Source organism: Botryllus schlosseri, chromosome 1, assembly GCF_051294905.1.
Source record: "Botryllus schlosseri isolate E-star chromosome 1, Bs_hap1, whole genome shotgun sequence".
NCBI lineage: Eukaryota > Metazoa > Chordata > Ascidiacea > Stolidobranchia > Styelidae > Botryllus > Botryllus schlosseri.
Window position 1 is genome coordinate 4,267,013 of NC_137236.1, and position 22,579 is coordinate 4,289,591.

Consider the following 22,579-nt stretch of genomic DNA (forward strand, 5'->3'; position numbering starts at 1 on the left):
CCCATGAATTGTTTGAAGCTGACCCAGAATGATTACATTACTCCCAACAATAGTGGAACTAAAATCTCAATCACACGGCGGATGCGTGGATTTGATGTTTGTGTTTCGCGATGTGAATGGAGCAGCGGACGATCATAATATACACAGGAGTTTCAGCCTATGATCTACCAAGGCCGTGGGCCTAACTGCTGCACCCAAACCCCCGATTGTGGGACCTCGAAAGGGCCCAAGATTTGGAAATTTCCGCTTCGCGCGATCGAAAGGTCCGAAAGGTCTACATTTAAATATCATCAGTAAATTGAGAGACAAATGCGCATATTTTGAAGGAATAGACATATCGGCGCAGTCGATTACCACGCATTGAACAGGATTATGACTCCAAGATGAGAGGTGGGCCACAGCACATTTTTAAACCGGAAAATGGGCCACGGTCAAGAAAGGGCTGAGAACCCCTGGCCTAGGCCAAGGTGGGTGTCAGATTCCATAGAATACTCCTGGTCGCTTCGACATCTTCCTGTCTTTTCTTTGTATCGCATTTTTTGTGGTGTATTGAACTGATAAAATTGCTAATAAACCAATGATGATGATGATGATGATGAGATACAATTACTGGAAATATAAGCAGTTACCGTGATGAAGAGATGTTTAGCCAAGATTTTTTTGACAATATCACTCGTAAAATTGATGCAGACTCAACTTAAATTTACGCTATACTTTTCAAAATACACCATACTTTTCAAAATACAAAGTGTGTCAAGTAAGTAGTGTTGCTGTAAAATACATGTGTGGCGAGATGCCGCAATATCTTTTCATGATGTTTTAAGTTACCAAGATGGGTAATAAACGCTTTTCCGCAGATCTGACATGCATAGTTTTTGACTTCAGTATGTGTATTTCCATGTCTTTTCAAGTCACCAGGTAGGGTAAACGCTTTTCCGCAAATCTGACATGCATAGTTTTTGACTCCAGTATGTGTATTCTCATGCGTTTTCAAGTCACGAAGCCGGGTAAACGCTTTCCGCATATCTGGCATGCATAGTTTCTGACTCCAGTATGTGTATTTTAATGTTGTCTTAAGTTACCAAGATGGGTGAACGCTTTTCCGCAGATCTGTCATGCATAGTTTTTGACTTCAGTATGTGTATTTCCATGTCTCTTCAAGTTACCAGGCAGGGTAAACGCTTTTCCGCAAATCTGACATGCATAGTTTTTGACTCCAGTATGTGTATTTATATGGCTTTTTAAGTCACCAAGCCGGGCAAAAACTTTTCCGCAGATCTGACATGCATAGTTTTTGACTCCATTATGTGTATTTCCATGTTCTTTCAAGGTACGAAGCTTGGTAAACGCTTTTCCGCACCCTGACATGCATAGTCTTTGACTCCGCTATGTGTATTTTCATGTCTTTTCAAGTCACGAAGCTGGGCAAACGCTTTTCCGCAGATCTGACATGCATAGTTTTTGACTCCAGTATGTGTATTTTCATGTTGTCTTAAGTTACCGAGACAGGTAAACGCTTTTCCGCAGATATGACATGCATAGTTTTTGACTCCAGTATGTGTATTTCCATGTTCTTTCAAGGTATGAAGCTGGGTAAACGCTTTTCCACAGACCTGACATGCATAGTCTTTGACTCCAGTATGTGTATTTCCATGTATTTTTAAGTCACCAAGCCGGGCAAAAACTTTTCCGCAGATCTGACATGCATAGTTTTTGACTCCAGTATGTGTATTTCCATGTCTTTTCAAGTTACCAGGCAGGGTAAACGCTTTTCCGCAAATCTGACATGCATAGTTTTTGACTCCAGTATGTGTATTTCCATGTTCGTTCAAGGTACCAAGCTGGGTAAACGCTTTTCCGCAGATCTGACATGCATAGTTTTTGACTCCAATATGTGTATTTCCATGTCTTTTCAAGTTACCAGGCAGGGTAAACGCTTTTCCGCAAATCTGACATGCATAGTTTTTGACTCCAATATGTGTATTTCCATGTCTTTTCAAGTTACCAGGCTGGGTAAACGCTTTTCCGCAGATCTGACATGCATAGTTTTTGACTCCAATATGTGTATTTCCATGTCTTTTCAAGTTACCAGGCAGGGTAAACGCTTTTCCGCACCCTGACATGCATAGTCTTTGACTCCGCTATGTGTATTTTCATGTCTTTTCAAGTCACGAAGCTGGGCAAACGCTTTTCCGCAGATCTGACATGCATAGTTTTTGACTCCAGTATGTGTATTTTCATGTTGTCTTAAGTTACCGAGACAGGTAAACGCTTTTCCGCAGATATGACATGCATAGTTTTTGACTCCAGTATGTGTATTTCCATGTTCTTTCAAGGTATGAAGCTGGGTAAACGCTTTTCCACAGACCTGACATGCATAGTCTTTGACTCCAGTATGTGTATTTCCATGTATTTTTAAGTCACCAAGCCGGGCAAAAACTTTTCCGCAGATCTGACATGCATAGTTTTTGACTCCAGTATGTGTATTTCCATGTCTTTTCAAGTTACCAGGCAGGGTAAACGCTTTTCCGCAAATCTGACATGCATAGTTTTTGACTCCAGTATGTGTATTTCCATGTTCGTTCAAGGTACCAAGCTGGGTAAACGCTTTTCCGCAGATCTGACATGCATAGTTTTTGACTCCAATATGTGTATTTCCATGTCTTTTCAAGTTACCAGGCAGGGTAAACGCTTTTCCGCAAATCTGACATGCATAGTTTTTGACTCCAGTATGTGTATTTCCATGTTCGTTCAAGGTACCAAGCTGGGTAAACGCTTTTCCGCAGATCTGACATGCATAGTTTTTGACTCCAGTATGTGTATTTCCATGTTCTTTCAAGGTACGAAGCTGGGTAAACGCTTTTCCGCAGACCTGACATGCATAGTCTTTGACTCCGGTATGTGTATTTTCGTGTCTTTTCAAGTCAGGAAGCCGGGCAAACGCTTTTCCGCAAATCTGACATGCATAGTTTTTGACTCCAGTATGTGTATTTCCATGTTCGTTCAAGGTACCAAGCTGGGTAAACGCTTTTCCGCAGATCTGACATGCATAGTTTTTGACTCCAGTATGTGTATTTCCATGTTCTTTCAAGGTACGAAGCTGGGTAAACGCTTTTCCGCAGACCTGACATGCATAGTCTTTGATTCCGGTATGTGTATTTTCGTGTCTTTTCAAGTCAGGAAGCCGGGCAAACGCTTTTCCGCAGATCTGACATGCATAGTTTTTGACTCCAATATGTGTATTTTCATGTCTTTTCAAGTTACCAGGCAGGGTAAACGCTTTTCCGCAAATCTGACATGCATAGTTTTTGACTCCCGTATGAGTATTTACATGTTCTTTCAAATTACCAAGCTTGGTAAACGCTTTTCCACAGACCTGACATGCATAGTTTTTGACTGCAGTATGTGTATTTCCATGTTCGTTCAAGGTACCAAGCTGGGTAAACGCTTTTCCGCAGACCTGACATGCATAGGTTTTGACTCCGGTATGTGTATTTTCATGTCTTTTCAAGTCACAAAGCTGGGTAAACGCTTTTCCGCATATCTGACATGCAAAGTTTTTGACTCCAATATGTGTATTTATATGCTGTTTTAAGCTACGAAGATGGATAAACGCTTTTCCACAGATCTGACACTCATAGTTTTTGACTCCAGTATGTGTATTTTCATGTGTTTTCAAGTGTCCGATCCGAGCAAACACTTTTCCGCAGATCTGACATGCACAGCCTCCGGTATGTATATTTCCATGCGTTTTCAGGCCGCCAATCCGCACAAACGATTTTCCACAGATCTCACAGTCGTGTTTTTTTACTCCAAGGTGAGCAGTACGTGTATCCGCATGTCTTTTCAAGTGCTTTTTCAATAAACTGATTGCAGCAAAGGTTTTTCCGCAGATCTCACATTCGGTATTTCTATCTATAAGGTGGAATCGCAAGTGAGCTTTCAATCCGACCTTACGATGGAAGCGCTTTCCACAGGTCCGACAGGACACCTTCCTTGTCATTCTTCTGGATTATCTGTATATTAATTTACTTCTTCAAGCATCACACATCAACCGCTCTCTTCTTGAAAACGAGTACTGAACGATAGCTTGGAATGAGCTATTATATAGAATTATAATTCTTATATTATGACACATTGGAAATACAGAAGGAATTAGCAAAAACGGAGCAGAGTGATAAACAACAATATACAAGATCACAATTACATTTCATATTCCGTTTTCGAGATTGGCTGCGGATAGACATGTTACATGTCACTAAAGATTGGTCTGAATTAAGTTATGGTCAATTATATTTAAATCCTTTAAAAATTTTTGAGGAAGTATCTAAATCCTTTAAAACTTTTGAGGGGGTATTTAAATCTGATTAGAACGTTGTTACGTGGTGTCAAAATACCACGATAATATCGTCCATTTCTTTTCATTATCTTAGGCAAATCGAATATCATACTCGGTATTCGAGTAATGCGGACAAGGCGATATAAACCGCATTCCCCCTTGGATCTCGATGGAATTTGATACGAATAATGTAATGACACTACCATTGTTGCGTCTCGTTTAGGTGAAAAGAGTCCGATGTGATATAGGTACAGGTATCTTGAATCCAGCTACCCCTATGTGGATAGTTGCGATTTCAGTTTTGGAGGTGGTGGATCCTATATGCGTCCGGTGTGGCCGGAAAGAATTCATAGGCTATATCAAACCTAGTATAGGACATTGCATTGGGCGATCATGGTTGTGATTACTCACATCGTCTGGGAGCCAATTATTCAGGATCTTGTCCAGTTTGGCGAACAAGATACCGTAGATTTTATGTCGGGAAAAGTTATGACCAACTAATCAGTGACCAGGAAAGTCGGCAAAGACGTTCCTATTCATGCACGGTACCCGAATGCTGATCGGCGATGCGTGCTAGGAAATCGCTATATAATTTTCAAAATTCGCTAATATTATAGCTAGTCGCTGGATTGCTAGTTTTTATCGCTAAACCAAATGAAAAATCGCTAGATTTGCCGACAAAATCGCTTAATTCGCAACCACTGGTTACCAACTGCCAGACTTATTTCTTTCACCTAAGGTATAAATCACCCGACATCTTCAAAAACATGATGTTACATGCGTCACTATCTGTCAATAACGCTGAAGAAGCACCGATCTTCTAATAACCACCGCACATTCTTAATACCTCCGGAAGCCAAAATATATATTATTAGTATAAATGTCCGCGCTGCAGCCAACATCACGTGAAAATAAATATCGCGAATCCTCAAATTCTCACAAATTATTCTAGAGATCTGCCAGAATATTTGCGAACTGAACACATCACATCGCTTTGTTATATTCGATCCTGCTCGGGCGGCAATTCATTACCGCGAAGAGTGAAGTCTGCCTACAATCAGTCATAATATATGAACAACCTGCCGCCACGCCGTTCTGAAAACTGTTCTGTTCAACTATAAATATAGTATCAATGCAAGTAATAGCGTTCTTAGTCTGGAATGTTACGCCCTGGGCGCTCGATATAGCCATCGGCTACGCTATGTTATGATCGCTGTAGACATTAAAACGAGGCAAACTTCACCACCCGGAAAAGCGGTCTACCGTGAGAGAGAGAGAGTCTTTATTGAAAAAGCTTAGCTCATGTTTAGAAGGTAAAATCACTACATTTGATTTGTATGTCCGAGTATGACAAATTAAACTGGCTCATGGTTGTTTGAGAACAAGTGTGACGCCGAAAGTCGTTGTGTTCATTGCTATCTTTTTTATTATTACACCTCTTAGCATATCATCCTTTCTCGCAAACTGTTTTGTAGATTTACATTATTATTTGGCCGATAAATGTAGTTTTGTTATGCAACCAATCGCAAACATTAATGTTGCCTCTGTTTAATTACTGATACGGTGTTGGTCAGGGTTACCATACGTCCGGAATTTCACTGAGAAAAATGCGTATGGGTGGAAATTCTAAAATATGCCTAAATGTCCGTAATTTAGAAGGCTTGAAGTAGGCTCAAAAGTTTTTCGTAAATCAACAAACAATATTATTTTCAAGCTGATTTAGGCTATTCGAGATTTGTCTTCGCGCCGCGCGCTAGTTAGTGCAACTTATATTTTAATAACTATGGCGACCATGCAGGCACCGCCCTCGTAAAAAATGCAGTCAAAAATAAATATAAATACCATCATTTGATGAAATAAATCTAATTGTAATCGCAAATATGAGCTAGCGGTATATTCCTAGAGTTGGTTAAGGTAGGCTTAGGTTACCATATTTTGGAAATCTAAAAAGAGGACACTTATTCAGAAATCTGACCTAAATTTTCAAAAGAGGACAAAATCTCAAAAAAGAGGACAAAAGGGCGTCCTCCGAGGACACTTTCCAAAAAGTCAAAAAAGAGGACAAATCCTCTTAAAAGAGGACGTATGGTAAGCCTAGGTTAACGCCGATTGATGTTTCCAATCACAGACAGTGGTTCCAGATCTTGGGGTCATTTGCCTTTATCTGTGGGTCACGAAGATATTGGACGTCACCAGCTTTCAAAATAGGCCGTGAGTAAGTCTGGGGAAGCTGAAATTTTTTAGTAATCATCTTATCAAGTTTTGAGCTGTATCACATTTTCAAGTTGGAGATGAGGTCGCGACCATAATAACGGTTGAAAATCACAGGATGTGCAACCTGCTGGTGCATTTTATAAGAGACTAATATATGGAAGAATCAAGCCAAATGCATATGGTAAGTGAACAGCAAGTTACATCGACTACCCTATGGTGGGCCCAAGTTCCGTGCTTTTTTGGGCGGGAGGGGCCAGAAAAATTGTTGTTTCGGACCTGATTAAAACACACAAACAGATAGCCGCACCGACCTAGTAGTACTGCATAGGGCTGTCAAACACAATCCTGACAGGCCAGACACGGCCCGACGGATGATTTCATTTGGCCCATGGATGAATCTATTGCAGACCCAGCAATTAAGTAGCAACCACCAGAGCTCACAATACAGATGGCCCAATTCATGGCATGTTCCACTCCATTCATGTATAGTGTATACCAGACCTGGGCAAAGTGCGGCCCGCGAATGGTTGCTTGGAATTCACAACAGAAAACTTGCTTTAGGAATGAATAAAACCATGGAATATGTATCAACTGATCGGGAAATTCGTTAAATTTAAAGCCTGTTCAATGTTCATTAATATGCCACGATGACGCTGCCTACGTACCACGCATGCGTAATCCATATTCAAAATAAAGGCAAATTGGCAAAGTATGAGTAGCAATTAAAGTCACAAGAAATCACTCTTTCCATATAGTTTACTTCACACCTTCTTTGTTGCCATTGCCACATTAGGCGTTATACGGCGTTTGTTTCAAATTACGGGATACGCTTCTAAGTCCCTCATTCATAAAACAAGTCAGTCAGTGCTCGCGATTACTATTTGACGCATCCTATCTATCACCCATAAAGAATTACAGGCAAGCTAAAAAAGCCGAAAAATGAAATTAAATGAAGGTTTAGACCGGGGGTCGGCAAAACCCGGCACGAGCCCCATTTGTGGCTCGCGAGAAAATTTTTCATGGCACGCCAAATGATTTGATGCACACATATTATAACCATGTTTGTTACAAAATATGTAACCGGGGTCTACGACACTTAAGTACTTGAAATACAATAATCGCTGCATGTTGGCCAAATCGTTCGACATTGATATGTCCACTGTCCAAGTGCCGAAATGACCGGCGCTGAATAGTACAAATGAAACCCGCAGAGGAAAATCGAGTCCCGCGTCGAAATGCGAATTTGGAATCGTGATCGTCTTACTAAAGGATGTACCTCTTAGTTCCGTCTGATACATGTAATCGAATCCAATATAGCTGGAGCAACGACAACCTTTACCACTTTAACGCGATCTTTGGAGCTTTGCAGACAAATCGAGTGTCATGCCAGCATGATTGTGACATTGTATGCTACGGGGGTGAGTCCATTATAATTACCAGGCCATAACATCGAAACATCCTTGATGGGCCTGTCACCGAACACAGTGGACTTAGAAACAACCACAGCAACCACAAGAGATCGATAATTAGCTGAATAAAATTAAATGATATAAACTTACGTACATTATGTGATAGGTCTAGTGCAGTAGCGATCAAAATTCATACCCTTCGCGACCAATAATGTAAGTAATACTGGCGTGACCGATGCCGTCACCAACTGCAGATAAGCGGTTGGTGGGATTCATTGCGTGGAACGCTAAATATGTCTAAAAATGATTGGGACGCCCGTGGGTACTATTTTAAGATATTTTGACATTTTGACACGCTGCATCCGAAAGGTTGTGGTGTACGTACGTAGATGAAATTGCGTAACAAGCTTTCTGGATTTTTATTAAAATTCGGCTACAATCAACTTTACGGGGAACTACGACATGCATTTCAACGCACATAGGCCTACATAAGCAACTGAGGTACGAACAGAATGAACAAAGCGAAGTTAACTATTTGCAGTAGTTTGCGCCTAGAAACCATTCACACCAAGCGTCTTGATAGATCGCCACACAACGGAAATAACGTACTTTCCTATTGAATCGTACCATACCAATTATTTGGTATAAAATACGCTGTGACGCGGCATTCCAGGCAATATATGTAGCGGTTGCGTGATTCGTGACTGTGCGCAATTACATGCCGCATATTCACTACAGCAAATAGTGCTAAGCAATACGTTTGGAATTACAGACCTACGAATCACCCTAGGGGTCGGCAGCCCCCGGCACGCGAGATGATCTTCCATGGGATGCCAAATGATTTGACGTACACGACATATCATAACCCTGTTTGTTAAAAAACGTGTAGAAAATGCTTTTAAAGCGGAAATCATACACAAAGTCAATACGTCATACAGCTCATGAAATGTTAGTTTCGCGCGGCAGAAGTATGACTGGACACGAGTTTATCCAGCATGGTCCTGGCGTACCATAGTCGATGGCCCAGGTTACAGCTACAGCCGCATTTGTCGATCAGGCTCAGCTTGTAGATTGTGAAGTTTCGTTGCTGGTCGATATAAGTCATTCAATCCATCAGCAGACTCAAAATGTCGTGGTTCTGTATGATGGAAAATACATTAAACCACATGAGCAAGTGTTTACAGTAGTCAGTGATGATACTCAAGTAGAAGGAACCTAGAATATTCTTAATCTTTTACAAGTAGAAGCACGATATGCTCAAAGTAGTCAGGGCAATAGTAAGGCTGGGAATAATGATTCGAGGACTCTAATCTGACGCGAGTAATAATTCTAATAAATTAGTCGTCAGAGAGGATTTTTCGACTTCTGACATTATAACATTCTTGCCACTAAGACAGAATTCTCAAACATGCGGCCCGTGACAATATTCTCTACCTTTCTTTAAATTTGAGAACCTAAAATTCGCTCTAAAATTACTCCAGGAGTCAGAAACTACCAAACAAACTTCACTATTAGATCCCTTTCAAAAGTTACGACGAAGTGGAAGATTACCTATTATGATGGTTACACATGACCCGTTGTTGATTCGTACTGGAAATCGTGATTTGGACTTGGGCCGGCCTTTTTTAGAATTATTCGAACTCGGACTCAATAGGTGATAAAATAAAAATGATTCGAGTTGAGTCGCGTCGAAAGATACAGTCGGAGGAAGACTTTTGCGACGCGGAACGCCGTGACTTGGTAAAACCACTGACGCAACAAACTATCAAACTGGTATGGAAAATAGTAAAATATCAGAAGGCTGTAGCTTACGTGTCGTACCTTATTTAGATATCAAAGCAGGTTTGTATGGAAACCATTGGCATTATGTTGCAGCTGCAGCTGCAATATTCCACTAGAATTACAAGTACACGATTTTTCCAAATCGCACCAGATTATAAATATAATTATAGATACATTTGTTCCAAATTCAACTAGAATTAGAATTATAGCCAAGTTTTTTCCAAATTCGATTAGAATTAGAATTGAAAATGCATTTTCGTTTCAACTTTGATTAGAACTAGAATTATAGCCGTATTTTTCATAACTGGAATTATACAAGTGCATTTTTTCGAAATTAGGCTAGAAGTAGATTTATAGCTACGTACAGTATTTTCAAATAAGGTTAAAATAAGACTTATGACAACAGATTCTTTTTTCAAATTAGGTTAGAATTAGAATTATAACAACACAATATTTCCAAGTTCGATTTATAGCTACAGTATTTCCAAATCAGCTTAAAATAAGAATTATGACTACACATTTTTTTCCAAAATAGGTTAGAATTAGAATAATAACTACACAATTTTTCCAAGTTAGATTTATACCAACAGTATTTCCAAATTAGCTTAAAATAAGAATTATGACTACACAGTTTTTTTCCAAATTATGTTAGGATTAGAATTATAACTACATAACTTTCTCCAAGTTAGATTTATAGTTACATCGTTTTTTTTTCAAATTAGATTAGAATGAGAACGGCTGAATTTGGAATTTGAATCAATTCCGACCTGGAATGAATTATAAAAAAATCTATCTCAGTTCATATCAAATATGAGTAAATTCTCATAATAGTCTATTCTCCGAGACTGTCAAATATCAGTGGACCAAGTTTGGCTGGTCTCACATCATACAGTTCTTCTGCAGCATTTTCATGAAAACCACAAATTCGATTACAGTTAACATGAGGGCATAGAAACATTTCACAAATTAGAGAAAAGCTATAATTATGACGTTGAAACATTTCATTGTAAGATTATATTACTGGCATTTTGCTACAATTAATCTAATTACACGATTAGAATTATCTAATGCTGGAGCGTGTAGAGTAGAAGAAATTTGTTACTCTATTTTGTTGATTTAGGTGTCTCCTTGACATAATCTACATTTTGAAACTTTTCTTTTCCAATTGAAGTAGTTTCGATAAGTCATAGACGTTCTAACTGTCATTGAGTATCAATTTACGGTATTACTTCTACTTTTGCAGCGTTGCCGACTACTTTGACCCCCTCCTACTTACACGTGAAGCAGTTTTGACCGTTGTTGAAATTGCTACTTCTGCTTGTAATTGAGTATAAACAGATGGCATTATTTCGACTTGATATCACCAACTACTTTTACACATCCTAATTCAACTTGACACTACTGAGTAATGTTCAGGTCTTTCATTTTCTACTTTTATATTTGAAGTAGCTTTGATACGACTTGGAAATTACTTCAATTGTAACGACGCTGACTCGTTAACCTATTCTGATTTCAATTACCATAACGTAGCTAGCCAAACGCCAGTAGTGTAGGGGGTAGCAGTAGTCAAGTTTGTAACATCACTCACATTTCAAATGTAATCACGATATATCAACCAGCCATCATCCAATCCCCACAGATGTATGTGAGGCAAGGTCACTTTCTTGGTTAGCATACTCGGGTATTGTTGGAGTATGTAGTGAGGTTATACCATGTCTCTGTCATTGTTCGTCGTTACCGTAGAGAAGTTGTTGAAAAGTACACCGTTGCTGTTGTCACGTGCTTGGAAGCCTGGAATTTATTGCATGTCAAAAATTTGCAGACATTTGAAGGTCTTCTATAGTAAGGACAGTATTGAAATCGGATTTGAATCAATGAACATTTTGCAGATATTTGAAGGCCTGCTTTACGCAGGACAATCTTGAAATAGTTGCATACATTCTTTAAGCAGCGAAATACCAAGTCGTATTACGTAACACATAACCATATATTGTAATATGGAAGTATCAGTGACACATTTCCTGGTTTTTGGTTTGTATATACCATTAGCGTGTAGCAGTTTGTACGAGATGAGCTGCAGTGGCAGACTAGAAAATTTTCAGCTAATCCAGATTAGATTCGAATTAGGATGATAGCTGATTATTTTCAAATTAGATCAGAATCAGACTGACTGAATTCATGAGAACTTTACAACAGAATAAAATTCCGATCTACAAAAGAATGCAAATGTCTGTACAGCAAGCTCGAGCTAGCCTCGTTACACACAATACAGTTCTGTGTAGTGTTTTCAAGAAAACTAGAAATTATGTTAGAAATAGGGGGATTGCAATATTTCCGAAATATTTCGAATTAAATCACCGACCTTTCGATGAAATGAGTCTAATAGACAACTAGAATGATCATTAAATTTTTTGCAATTGAGTTGATATTTACGGCGCTACTTGTACTTCTATCTTTGAGTAGTCACGCAGACTACCGTATTCACTTGTGCATTTATGGAATTAGATAGTAAGCTCGTATCAATATTGTATAAATCCAGTCGCAGTGACGATACCAAGATTTCCTTACCAAATCCTGCTTTATCCGTCAGATCCACCCACTTGCCAATCCAAAGCACCGGTACAGAATCTGGCTCTTCTGCGTCATCTATTGAATTAAAAGGAGTTGTAATACAAAGAAATGTAACATGTAGCCAGTGCTAACAATCTTTTTGGTAACGTCGCAGACTAGAAAGTGTCGTAACTTGGACCTATGATATTTGCCATTCTCAATATGGATATGGAATTCATAATCACTTTATCATACATGAAAATTTAAGGCACGCGAGTATTAGAGTATCGCTTAGTGACATGGAAAGGCCAATCACATACATTTTATGCAACTACAAACTATACAATTCCATTTCCACCTCACATAACAGATGATTTGTTTTTTTCAACCATACCTATATCATTGCACTTTGTGACATAATAACTGCATAGTGCAAAACTAGCCAAGCTCGGTGTACAGCTATTTGCCATTCTCATGCTAGCGAAAAAGATGTCGGATTTGATATGATTTCAACTTGACTCAATTTCTGAGTAATTTTAAGCTAGAATTCTAGACGTAATCTGAATAAAAGCTGCGAATTTTCCAAATTTCAATATCCCAATATCGGTCAGGCTCAAACCACAACCTTGTAGTTAGGTTATAAAAAGCTAACTGTTGAAAGTTGGCTTCAATCGAGCTCTGTGGTGGTGATAGGCAAACAGGTGGTCGGTAGTTGTTGAGGTATGTAGCCTCGTGAAATGTGGGTTGACACAACTTGCTTTGTGGTAGGTCATTGAGATGGATCGATAGTTAACATGCTGTGGACAAAATCATGTTGGGTCAGTGTATGGTGCGTGTCACTACCAAAGAGTCACCAATCATTACAGATTTTGACTCGAGTCAAGTTGAGTCACTTAATTTTTGAATGTGACTTGAGTCAAATCAAGTCACTAACATCGAGTCTCAAGTCATATCGAGTCTTACAGGTCTTCGAGTCAAGTCAATGTCGTCGAATTTGGGAAAGTGAGTAAATTAAATTCGAGCCATTAGATTTTTTCGGTTTTACTCTAGTCAAGTCAATCGACTCACTCGTCAGATCGAGCTATTACACATTTTGACTTGAATCGAGCCAAGTAAACTTACGACTCGGGGTTACTCAATATATGAAGTAACTCGATTCAAGTCACTCGATTTTTAAACATGACTCAATTCCAGTCACATCAGTCAAAATCAAGCGACTCAAAATTTTTAAGGTGGCTCTCGAGTGAATGTGAAAGCTGTGAAAATCAAGTCACTCGAAATTAGAAGTGACTCAAAACAATTCAAGTCACTTGAACAGTTGACACTACTTCCACAAGTTGTTACGATAAAGATTACTTCTATGTGATAGTTATCAGTCACTAGAAAAAACTATGCATAGAGAAGGCCTACATATTTTTCTACTTACTTGGAGACCACTACTTGTATTTGTAGGGTACACGAGTAAAAATTTACGACTCAACTTCTTCTTGAGTACCAACGTTAACTATTGTGACCACCTTCTAGTTTGATTCGAGACACGACTCCAGCCATCCCAACACTGCAGTACATACAGGAATATATGAAAAAAAAATTCAAATCGGAGTCTCAGATATAACATACCCTTTTATAAGATCGCAAGTTGCAGATGATACATTATGCGGAGAAATGTATTCATTTCTTCTCCATTTTCAAGAAGGTTTGCTGCAACGTCTCACCTTTAAACGGTCGCTGGTTGGCCAACAATCGTTACCTACAATAAATAAAATAATGTATCAAGTATGTATCAAAACTGAATCAAGTATTCATTCTAATGATTTGATGTGACTGGTGTAGTGAGAGATGGATTTTTCCAGTCCTGAAATTATGCGATCCTTGCCACGAAGAGTAAATTGATCAATCAGAATTATATTTCTGATATTATTTAACACTATTATTGTACAGCAATAGATTCTCCAGCTTCTAATACAAATTTTACATTTAGTTACAAACGTTTACTTGTACTTGTGTTCGAGAGTTCACGCTGGCTACTTTGACTAGATCAGGGCCGGCCAACCCGTGGCCCGCGGGAAGGTTTTGAGTGGCCCGCGAGGTAATTTCCGAAATTTCTAATATCATCAAAAATGGATTTCACAGATTTGTAGCTTGCAAGGCCAACCAAAAATTTGATTAGTCCGGCCGCAATACTTGAGATGTAATGACTAAAATATCAGTTCCGACGCATTGACAGATCCATCAGTCATTCACATATTGGTACATCTTCGTACACTACAATAGAGCAGAATAATTTGCGATAGATTTATCAAAGGTAAAAATTTTCTACAAGCTCAGCGCAATATGCTGTCACTCGATTTTTTTGTTTTTAATATTGTTGCCCTTTTGTGAAAATGGAAGAACACCTAATGTATCAGATTGAGTCTAACTATATTCGCGATTACGAGACAAAGTGTCGTTCAACATATGCGACCGTGCATTTGCGCTCGCAGTAAGACCGTCCACCGTGAAACCTAGGAACGAAGTGATTGACCCATGTTGGTCACAGCTTTCGATATCGATATGACCAAGCGCCGAATAGTCCAGTCCTCGCAAACCTAGCCCAGCGATATACAGCAGGCCCACAATATAGTAAAGTGACAATATTATTGATCTATGAACTTCAAAATATTTTCGCGCTTCGCGCGGATAGTCGCCCGCGCAAAAGTTCGTCAATCGAATGTGGCCCTTTGGCCGAAAAGGTTTGCCAGCCCTGGACTAGATCCTGTATTTGTCGATTAGATAACAAGCTCCCCCTATGTCAGTACTGTGTAGATGTCCAAATAAATATATCATACCAAGATTTCCATTCCAAATCCTGCTTTCTCCGTCAGATCTACCCATTTGCTATTCCAAAGCATCAATGCCGCGGGCGTATCTTCTCCCTCATCTGTTGAATTATAAGGAGTTTGATATACAGAAATGTAACACTTGACTGGTGCTATCAAGATTTTAGTCACTGCAACATACTTCACAATTTAGATCTATGACATCTACTGATCTCGATACACAAATGGGATTCCTAATCACTTTGAATCAAAAAATCACTTTTAGAATTTCAGAGTAGAATGAATGTGACATCCGCCAGATCAAAATCAATGTCATTTTACAAACTAGATTCAGACAGAGAATCTATGTAGTCGTCAGAGTTCCCCAGACAAGCATGAATTGATTTGAGCCATTGCTAGATTCGAATTTTAAAATATTAAATATAGCCTAAATTGCAAAGAGGAAGTCTATTTAGAATAAAACCACTTGGTGTTCCTCAAATGACAACGCACCCTTCTGTATAGTTGACTTCAACGTTTGATTGTCATCGATCAACTTCCTGAGCTGAGCCTCAAGTTCTGCTGTATGGAGGTCTGGTGATTGGCACTGCATATGCTGGTCGCCTCTGGCTTGTCACCGAGAGGTTTCTGTCCGTCTGTATTAGCGGCACCTGTAAAGAAAACAAGAATAAGCCGATGCAACTATTTGATAATAGGACTGTGTTTGCGAAAATGAAAAATTTATTTCACTTTACATAAAAGGTTAAACTTTGGCTTTATTAGTGAAAGATGCTAGTTACCCGTTTTATCGATGTCAGTCCGGGCTGTAACCAAACCACAAAATTCTGAGTAACGAGTCAATCTTTCTTCTATGGTTTTGATTCCAATCATATTCACTTCACAAACATGTCAAGTCCAAGTCAACGTGCAAACGGTCAAGTTCGAATCACAGTGTGGAGACTAGAATCCGACCCCGAGTCAAGGTGTTTATTAGGGATGGTGTGAACCTCTGAAAGGTTCGGGTTCCTGTGAACGCGAACCTTTTTGAAAGGTTCTGTGTGAACGCGAACGTGAACCTCGTGACGTCATATTGCTAATTCCAACCCTACATTTCAGTGAAGTGATAGCCTTGCAATACCTAGCGACGATTCGGGCCACATAATGCCACAATGCTGAAATACCTATTGGTGTTTTAAACGTCTACAGATGTATCAACTGGGGCAATCAATTGATATAATCATCCCAGAAAATCAATATCTTGCGTCGCTTTGCCACAATTCCGACGAGAGCTTGCAAGGGAATATAAGGTTACGCCTTAACGGTCAAGGTCAGGCCTGACAATGTATTTGGCGTTCCTAGTATTGCTACGTTGATATTGAGCAGAGTGTAAAACGGGTTTCCCTACTTGCTACCGATGTTACCCCTCTAACAAGTTATACAGCAGTAGCCATCACCCCAATCCACGGAGTTTGTTTTTATGATACATCAGACAACGATATAATTTCATTGATTGGTTGGACAAGAGTCATTCGCTGACAACCTACATGTAGTGTTTCGCTCTTGATGTTGTGGGGTTGTGGATCAGGCTCACAGCAGAGATGAGTCACTAAATATTCGCAAACGGAAAGCTGGATATTTCGAGCAAACAATTGTAACAAAGCAAGTAAAATGTTTGAGATTTTAAAGGTGCATGCTCGTTTAGTGTTGATTTCTATGCTGCCAGCGTCATGCATATACCAGGCCCGTAGTTGAAATGCAATAAATTTCAACCAAAGATGCTACAATGAAGTGAAAATTGTAATATATGAAAAAGGTTCACAGTGCAGAACCTACCAAGGTTCGTTTGTGAACGCGAACCTCTAAATATCTGAGGTTATTCACACACAGAACGCGAACGTGAACCTCGCGTTCACACCATCCCTAGTGTTTATTACCACTGCGCACTCTTGCGCTTGAGTCATATTCGACTCATTTTTACCAACTGTGGTCGAGTAAAAGGAACCACTAGGATTCGTAATAGACGGTAATGATTTTATCCTATCGTGGCGAGGAGCGTATAAGTTCATTATGGTACTAAATAAATCATATCTCAACTCAAATCAATAAAATCATTACTCATTTCGATTTGAGTACACAAATCATCGTGCCAAGCCTGAGTTTCGCAACAGCGAAATTTTCAAGTTTTCCAAACTAACTTGAAGCTATAGCAACAGAATTTTTCCAAATTAGATTAGAATAACTTGATTCGTGAATGTAACACAACAAAAATCAAGTTCTCTTCCTATCAATTCTGAAGCCATTCTAATAAGAGAGAGAATGGCAAATATCTGTACAACAAGCAAGCAAGCTAGCTAGCTGGTTTTGTGCTATACGGTTCTTCTGTAGCATTTTCAAGGAAAGCAAAAATTACATCAGAATTGAAATGAGATTACAGAATCATTTGAGTGTTTACTAATTAGATTCGAATTAGATTGCCTGCATTCCGCTTTAATTAGACAAAAAGAATTATCTAGTTGTCCAAGTCTGCTAGTAATGAACGTTACAGAACTGATGCAATTGCGACCGCCATATTATAGCGGTCATTATAGCATTATAGCTGTAACGAGGAAATGTTTTTACCCTTCTTTTACACAATTCAAGAACGATGCAGACAAAATCCATTTCTTGGAAAAATCCGTGAAAACCAACTACATGTTTGTGACTCAAACTGCAATGGAGACTGATCTCTGGACTCATTTGTCTTTCTCATGATCAGTGCCTGAAATTCAGTCTTGTACAAATAACCAATCTATTTAGTTGACGGTCAAATAACGAATGTTTTTGAGTATTGGTACTTCTAGATCTAGATGAGGATTTCAAAAAGTGAGTCGTTCTAGTTCTTGTTATTAGTTTATGTTAACAAAGCTGTTCAAATAACTGCTCAGAAGGTTTGGAAATGTGTATTGAACTAGGTGCCAAGTTGCCAGATTATTTCAATATCTGTTGAATATATGAGGGCATCGGTTGAGGTGGTGCTTATCGGTATTGGTAAAATATTATATTGGCCGAGATCTAGCTATCACTCGACTCGAAGCGAAATACTCGATTCAGAATCGAATCAATCACGAAACTCGATTTTACACAGCCCTATGAAAGATTTTACTATTCAAACTATGTAGTGCACCCCCATGTTGTATATGGCTTTCCGTGGTCGAGTCGGTTGTGGGCAGTTTCCGTGAAACGGGGCCGTTGAAGAACTCGCTCGCCCACACTTCTTTACAGAGGGTCGTTGCCAGCATTCTAGCGAGAAAATCTCTAATATTGATCAAATCACAGATAGTTACTCACATTTTCAAACATTGTTTGAGAATCAGGATTTGTGGGTTAAAACTATAATAGCTTTGCATTTGAAATAGTAAACTATTTCCATATTTGGATAGGAAGAGGTCCACGTAGCAGGGTAGGCTTATTTGCAGACTTACACAACAAGCAAATGTTCAGTTTTTCCATATTTAACAAGAATTAGCATTACAGAACAAATATTATAGCATAATTGTAATACCAGTATCCACACAGTTATTTTCAGATGAGATAAAAATTAGAAGTTATCTACACATTTTCTCGTATTAGATTAGAGTTAGGATGATAGCTACACTTATTTTTCCAAATTAGATTATATTAACAACTGTTTCCGTGAAATCTTGGGACATCGAATGAAGCTCAGTTCATATCATATCAAAGTTCATTCTCCTGAGCACAAGAATGCAGTAAGCTAGACTCGTTTCTCACTATACAGTTCTTCTGTAGGAATTTCAGGAAAACCAAATAAGACTAGAATCAGATTACAGGCATTCACTGTAATTAGTTTAATTAGACAACTAGAATTATGTAGTTGTCCAAGTCTGACTTGAGTGCTGTCAATCAATCGTTACTGACCACCTCTGATCAAATACAATGCGCTACTGTAAACTGTAACTTTATTATCTCTGTGAATGATGTTACCATCGTGAAGATAAACAACTCCATGCAGAATCTGTTGCGTGCAATAACCAATCTCTGGTTCTGTGATGGCGCGCCTTCTTTTGTAAACTTCCCTCAGAGACCCGACTAGAAAAATTAAGGCTAATTGTATTGACACGGATGAGAACAACAGTATCATCTGTTGGGAACATCTGAATAGCTAGCGGGCTGGCAGAATTCGACAACATATTTTTGGAACCAATGAACCTTCCAAATTAAAAAACCTCATTTCATGATATATTTTTGATATTTGACTTGTCATACACGGGGCTGGGTAATATTGACTGTCTGACTGATTTGAAACTGACACGAGTATTAAGCTCAAGTCGAGTATGATGCTAGCCCTACATCACATTTATAGAATTTGTAAATTTTCTACCATACTCTTTCATTGCACTTTGTGACAACGCTGTGGGTTGATCGCGACTTCAGAAATATGTCGTTTTCAGTAACACTGCACTTTCATACTAGATATTTCTTAAGCTGTGATATGATCAATCGAGGATTACAGCCTTCCACAGTGGAAAACACTTCCAAAAGTATAATTCTCATTAATAAATGAATTCTTTGTTGCTTGATACTCATATGGCAACGAATGGATAAGTTCAGTACTCGTTTCACTACTCGACTCATTGTGACCACTGTGGCCAGCACTAGTGATCAAAGTTGTGTAATTAGAAAATTTGCCCTTTTTCAAAACTAGATTAGAATTAGAGTGATTGATATTTTTATTTTTCAAATTTGATCAGAATTATATTGATAGCTACACATGTCTTTCCACATCAGATTAGAATTGTAATTTCTTATTTCATCAAAGAAATTGTACAAAATCAAGTGTCAGTTCTTATCAACACCCGGTTTATTCTCATAAGCACGACAATGGCAAATGTCTGTGCACAAAGCTGGCCAATTTGTACGATACAGGTGTCCTGTAGCAGTTTTAGGAACACAAGAAATTACATTTAAATTAAACTGTGGACCTAAATGCATTGACAAATCAGATTAAAACTTCAACAACATGGGTATTTGGATCTAATTAGGTTAATTAGACAGGAATTATCTAGTTTTGCAATCGTGCTGGTATCGATCACTACAGAGCTGATGCAATTGCGACTGCCACACTTTGAGAGACATTACAGTTGTAACGAGGAAATGTTTTACACTTCTTTTGCACAACTAGAGAACAATGTGGACAAAATCCTCGTCTTCGAAAAATCCGTGAAATTAAACGACTAGCTTGTGATTCAAACTACGATGGAGACTAATCTAGTTTTGTCTTTATGATGATCATTTCCTAAAATTGAGACTCGTACAAATAATCAATCTAGTTACTCAGTACGTCTTTCTCCGAGTAGTTTTACTTCTTATTGTGGACTTGGAAAAGTGGGTAGTTGTACATTTTGGAAAGTGAGTAGTTCTATAGTTCCTCAGCTCGGTTTATAAATCCAGTATGTTATCATACCGACCAACAACGTAATAGCTAGGGTAATTTAAAAAATGCACCGAATTATCAAGTGAGAAGCTTGTGGCTAGGACTAGACACAGTGATTCGGATATTGGGATCTCAGTTGAGCATCGATTTTAATGATGAGTGTCGAGGAATAAGAGATGATATCTTAAGTTTTGAAATGATACGCTCCTGGCCACTAAGATGGAATCTATCAATGTGAATTATAGTTTTGACATGTTTTTCCACTGTGGAAGTCATGAAATATGGATTGATCATATCGCATCATACGAGATACGTAGTACAAAACTACACACACTACTGGAAATGACATATATCGGAAGGAATCGACCCTCCACATTGTCACAAAGTGCAATGAAATTGGCACGCCGCAGAAAATACAAAATTATCTTTAATATGATGTACAACTGGCGTTATATTATTTGTGGTTGCATAAAAGGTACATATTAGAATTTTACGATTCAATCATAATGTTGTTGATGTTGTAATGGAAGCTACTCAAATACTCGACTCGATTCAGAGTCCGATTACTCAGGTGCGGGATATTTTACAGGTCCACACCTAAGACCCATACAATCCGGTGTTGCATCGTACTCACATAACACAACCCATGGACCCAGTGTCCACTTTAAAACTGTGTCTTCCCTAGATCTTCCGAGGCAATACCGTTGAATGTGCGGCAAAAGGCGTCATTTGTTTGGATGTCAAAGTATACTTATGTAGCTAGGCCAAATCTCCAATCTTCATGTTGCTGTTCAGGAATCGATTCTTCATCTGTCAATACAAATTTCACGTTTAGTTACACAAGCATCCATACTTGTACAAATTACCAATCTAGTTGGTTGATGGCTAACAAAAGAGTGATTTTTTAGTAGCTGTAGTTGCGGATTTGAAAGGTTCAGTTGTCGGACAACTAGAAAACACGTTTCGTGTGAATCGTGATACCGTTTTTCTGTTGTGTTATGTTCTTATTTCTTAGTTCATTGTAATTCAGTAAGTCATGTGTTAGTTAAGTAGTTAGTTGTGGATTCGTAATGGTCGTTAGTTCTTGTTCTAGTTGAAAATTCTGCAAAGTGAGCAAGTCCCGTTTTACTACTAGTAGCATATTAAAAAGTCCCGTAGTTTGTACAAGTACGTTACCACTGCAACAAAATGTCACCTTGATATCCGTGTGAATGATCTTACCAGTATTAATATTACCGACTCCAAGCAGAATCTGTTGCATGTAATAACGACTCTCCGTGATGACACGCCTTCTTTTCTGAAGTTCCATCAGCGACTGACAACAACAATCAAAGCTAATTGGATTGCCCTAATGAAATCACCAATATTATTTGTTGGGCACATCTAAATCAGTGCTTCTCAACCTGTTTGAACTGGCGGGCTGGTCAAATACGACGACTAATTTTGCATAACGATGAACCTTCTAATTAGAAATTACATTAAATGATGCCATTTTGCTAATAGCACCCAAGCACCCGAATGATTCGATTATTAGTCTAGAGCAGTGGTTCTTAACCTTGCCCCCAGCGCCCCCCAGGGGGCGCTGGCGATGTTGAAGGGGGGCGGAAACGCTCAGGGGGCGATATGGGGGGCGCTGGGCTAAGGGGGGCGGTATGGGGGGCGCTGGAGAAAAATGGCTTCGCAGTAGATGATGTGGTGATAGGACATATCCTTAATGAGTATTCAGAGCAAATTATCACCGAAAACTTCGTTACATATAGCCTTCAAAATACATATATGTTTAATTGTCCATGGGCGCCTAAATGACTGACACCGAATGTTCCTGTCTTGGCAATCTGAACCCCAGAAGACGAATTCCATCTGGCAGGGAAAAATTATATGTCAGTGAAGAAATACCAATCTGAAATCGTGTGCGTCTTTTAGTTTAGTACGATTGGGCGACAGGGATATTCCTGTTGGGCGATATCCCCGTTGAGCGATTCTATATTTTTTGATATTGCAGACAGGGGGTCACGAAATAACATCATGCAACGAAGTCATACCAACGGGTTCGCCC

At 38.9% G+C, this 22,579-nt stretch overlaps 3 protein-coding genes and 1 pseudogene across 6 annotated transcripts in view; 1 reads left to right on the forward strand and 3 right to left on the reverse strand.

Moving 5' to 3' along the window:
- The window catches only part of LOC145444738 (serine/threonine-protein kinase PLK1-like), a 261,677-nt gene extending 247,612 nt beyond the window's left edge, over positions 1–14,065 (reverse strand). The window contains exons 1-5 of one of the 2 annotated variants that reach the window (XR_013916804.1): positions 13,915–14,065; positions 12,947–13,091; positions 12,313–12,390; positions 11,333–11,535; positions 8,358–9,100 (exon numbers count right to left, since the gene is read on the reverse strand). Coding sequence is in view for 1 of the 2 variants with exons in the window: in XM_080322889.1 (XP_080179015.1) it covers positions 11,450–11,535; positions 12,313–12,390; positions 12,947–13,067 (285 nt within the window). In the remaining variant the exon portion in view is untranslated. Of the gene's footprint in view, positions 1–8,357; positions 9,101–11,332; positions 11,536–12,312; positions 12,391–12,946; positions 13,092–13,914 lie in introns of those variants that run through there. The other variant, XM_080322889.1, reaches the window with a different exon arrangement.
- The window catches only part of LOC145442337 (serine/threonine-protein kinase polo-like), a 294,599-nt gene that overhangs the window by 52,038 nt on the left and 219,982 nt on the right, over positions 1–22,579 (forward strand). The gene's annotated exons all lie outside the window — the stretch shown is intronic.
- On the reverse strand, positions 1,326–5,600 carry LOC145437352 (uncharacterized; annotated as a pseudogene).
- The window catches only part of LOC145443231 (serine/threonine-protein kinase PLK1-like), a 430,606-nt gene continuing 423,592 nt past the window's right edge, over positions 15,566–22,579 (reverse strand). Inside the window, exon 6 of the mRNA XM_080321307.1 lies at positions 15,566–15,763. Within this exon, the coding sequence (XP_080177433.1) occupies positions 15,645–15,763 (119 nt within the window). The 3' untranslated portion in view covers positions 15,566–15,644. The remainder of the gene's footprint in view (positions 15,764–22,579) is intronic.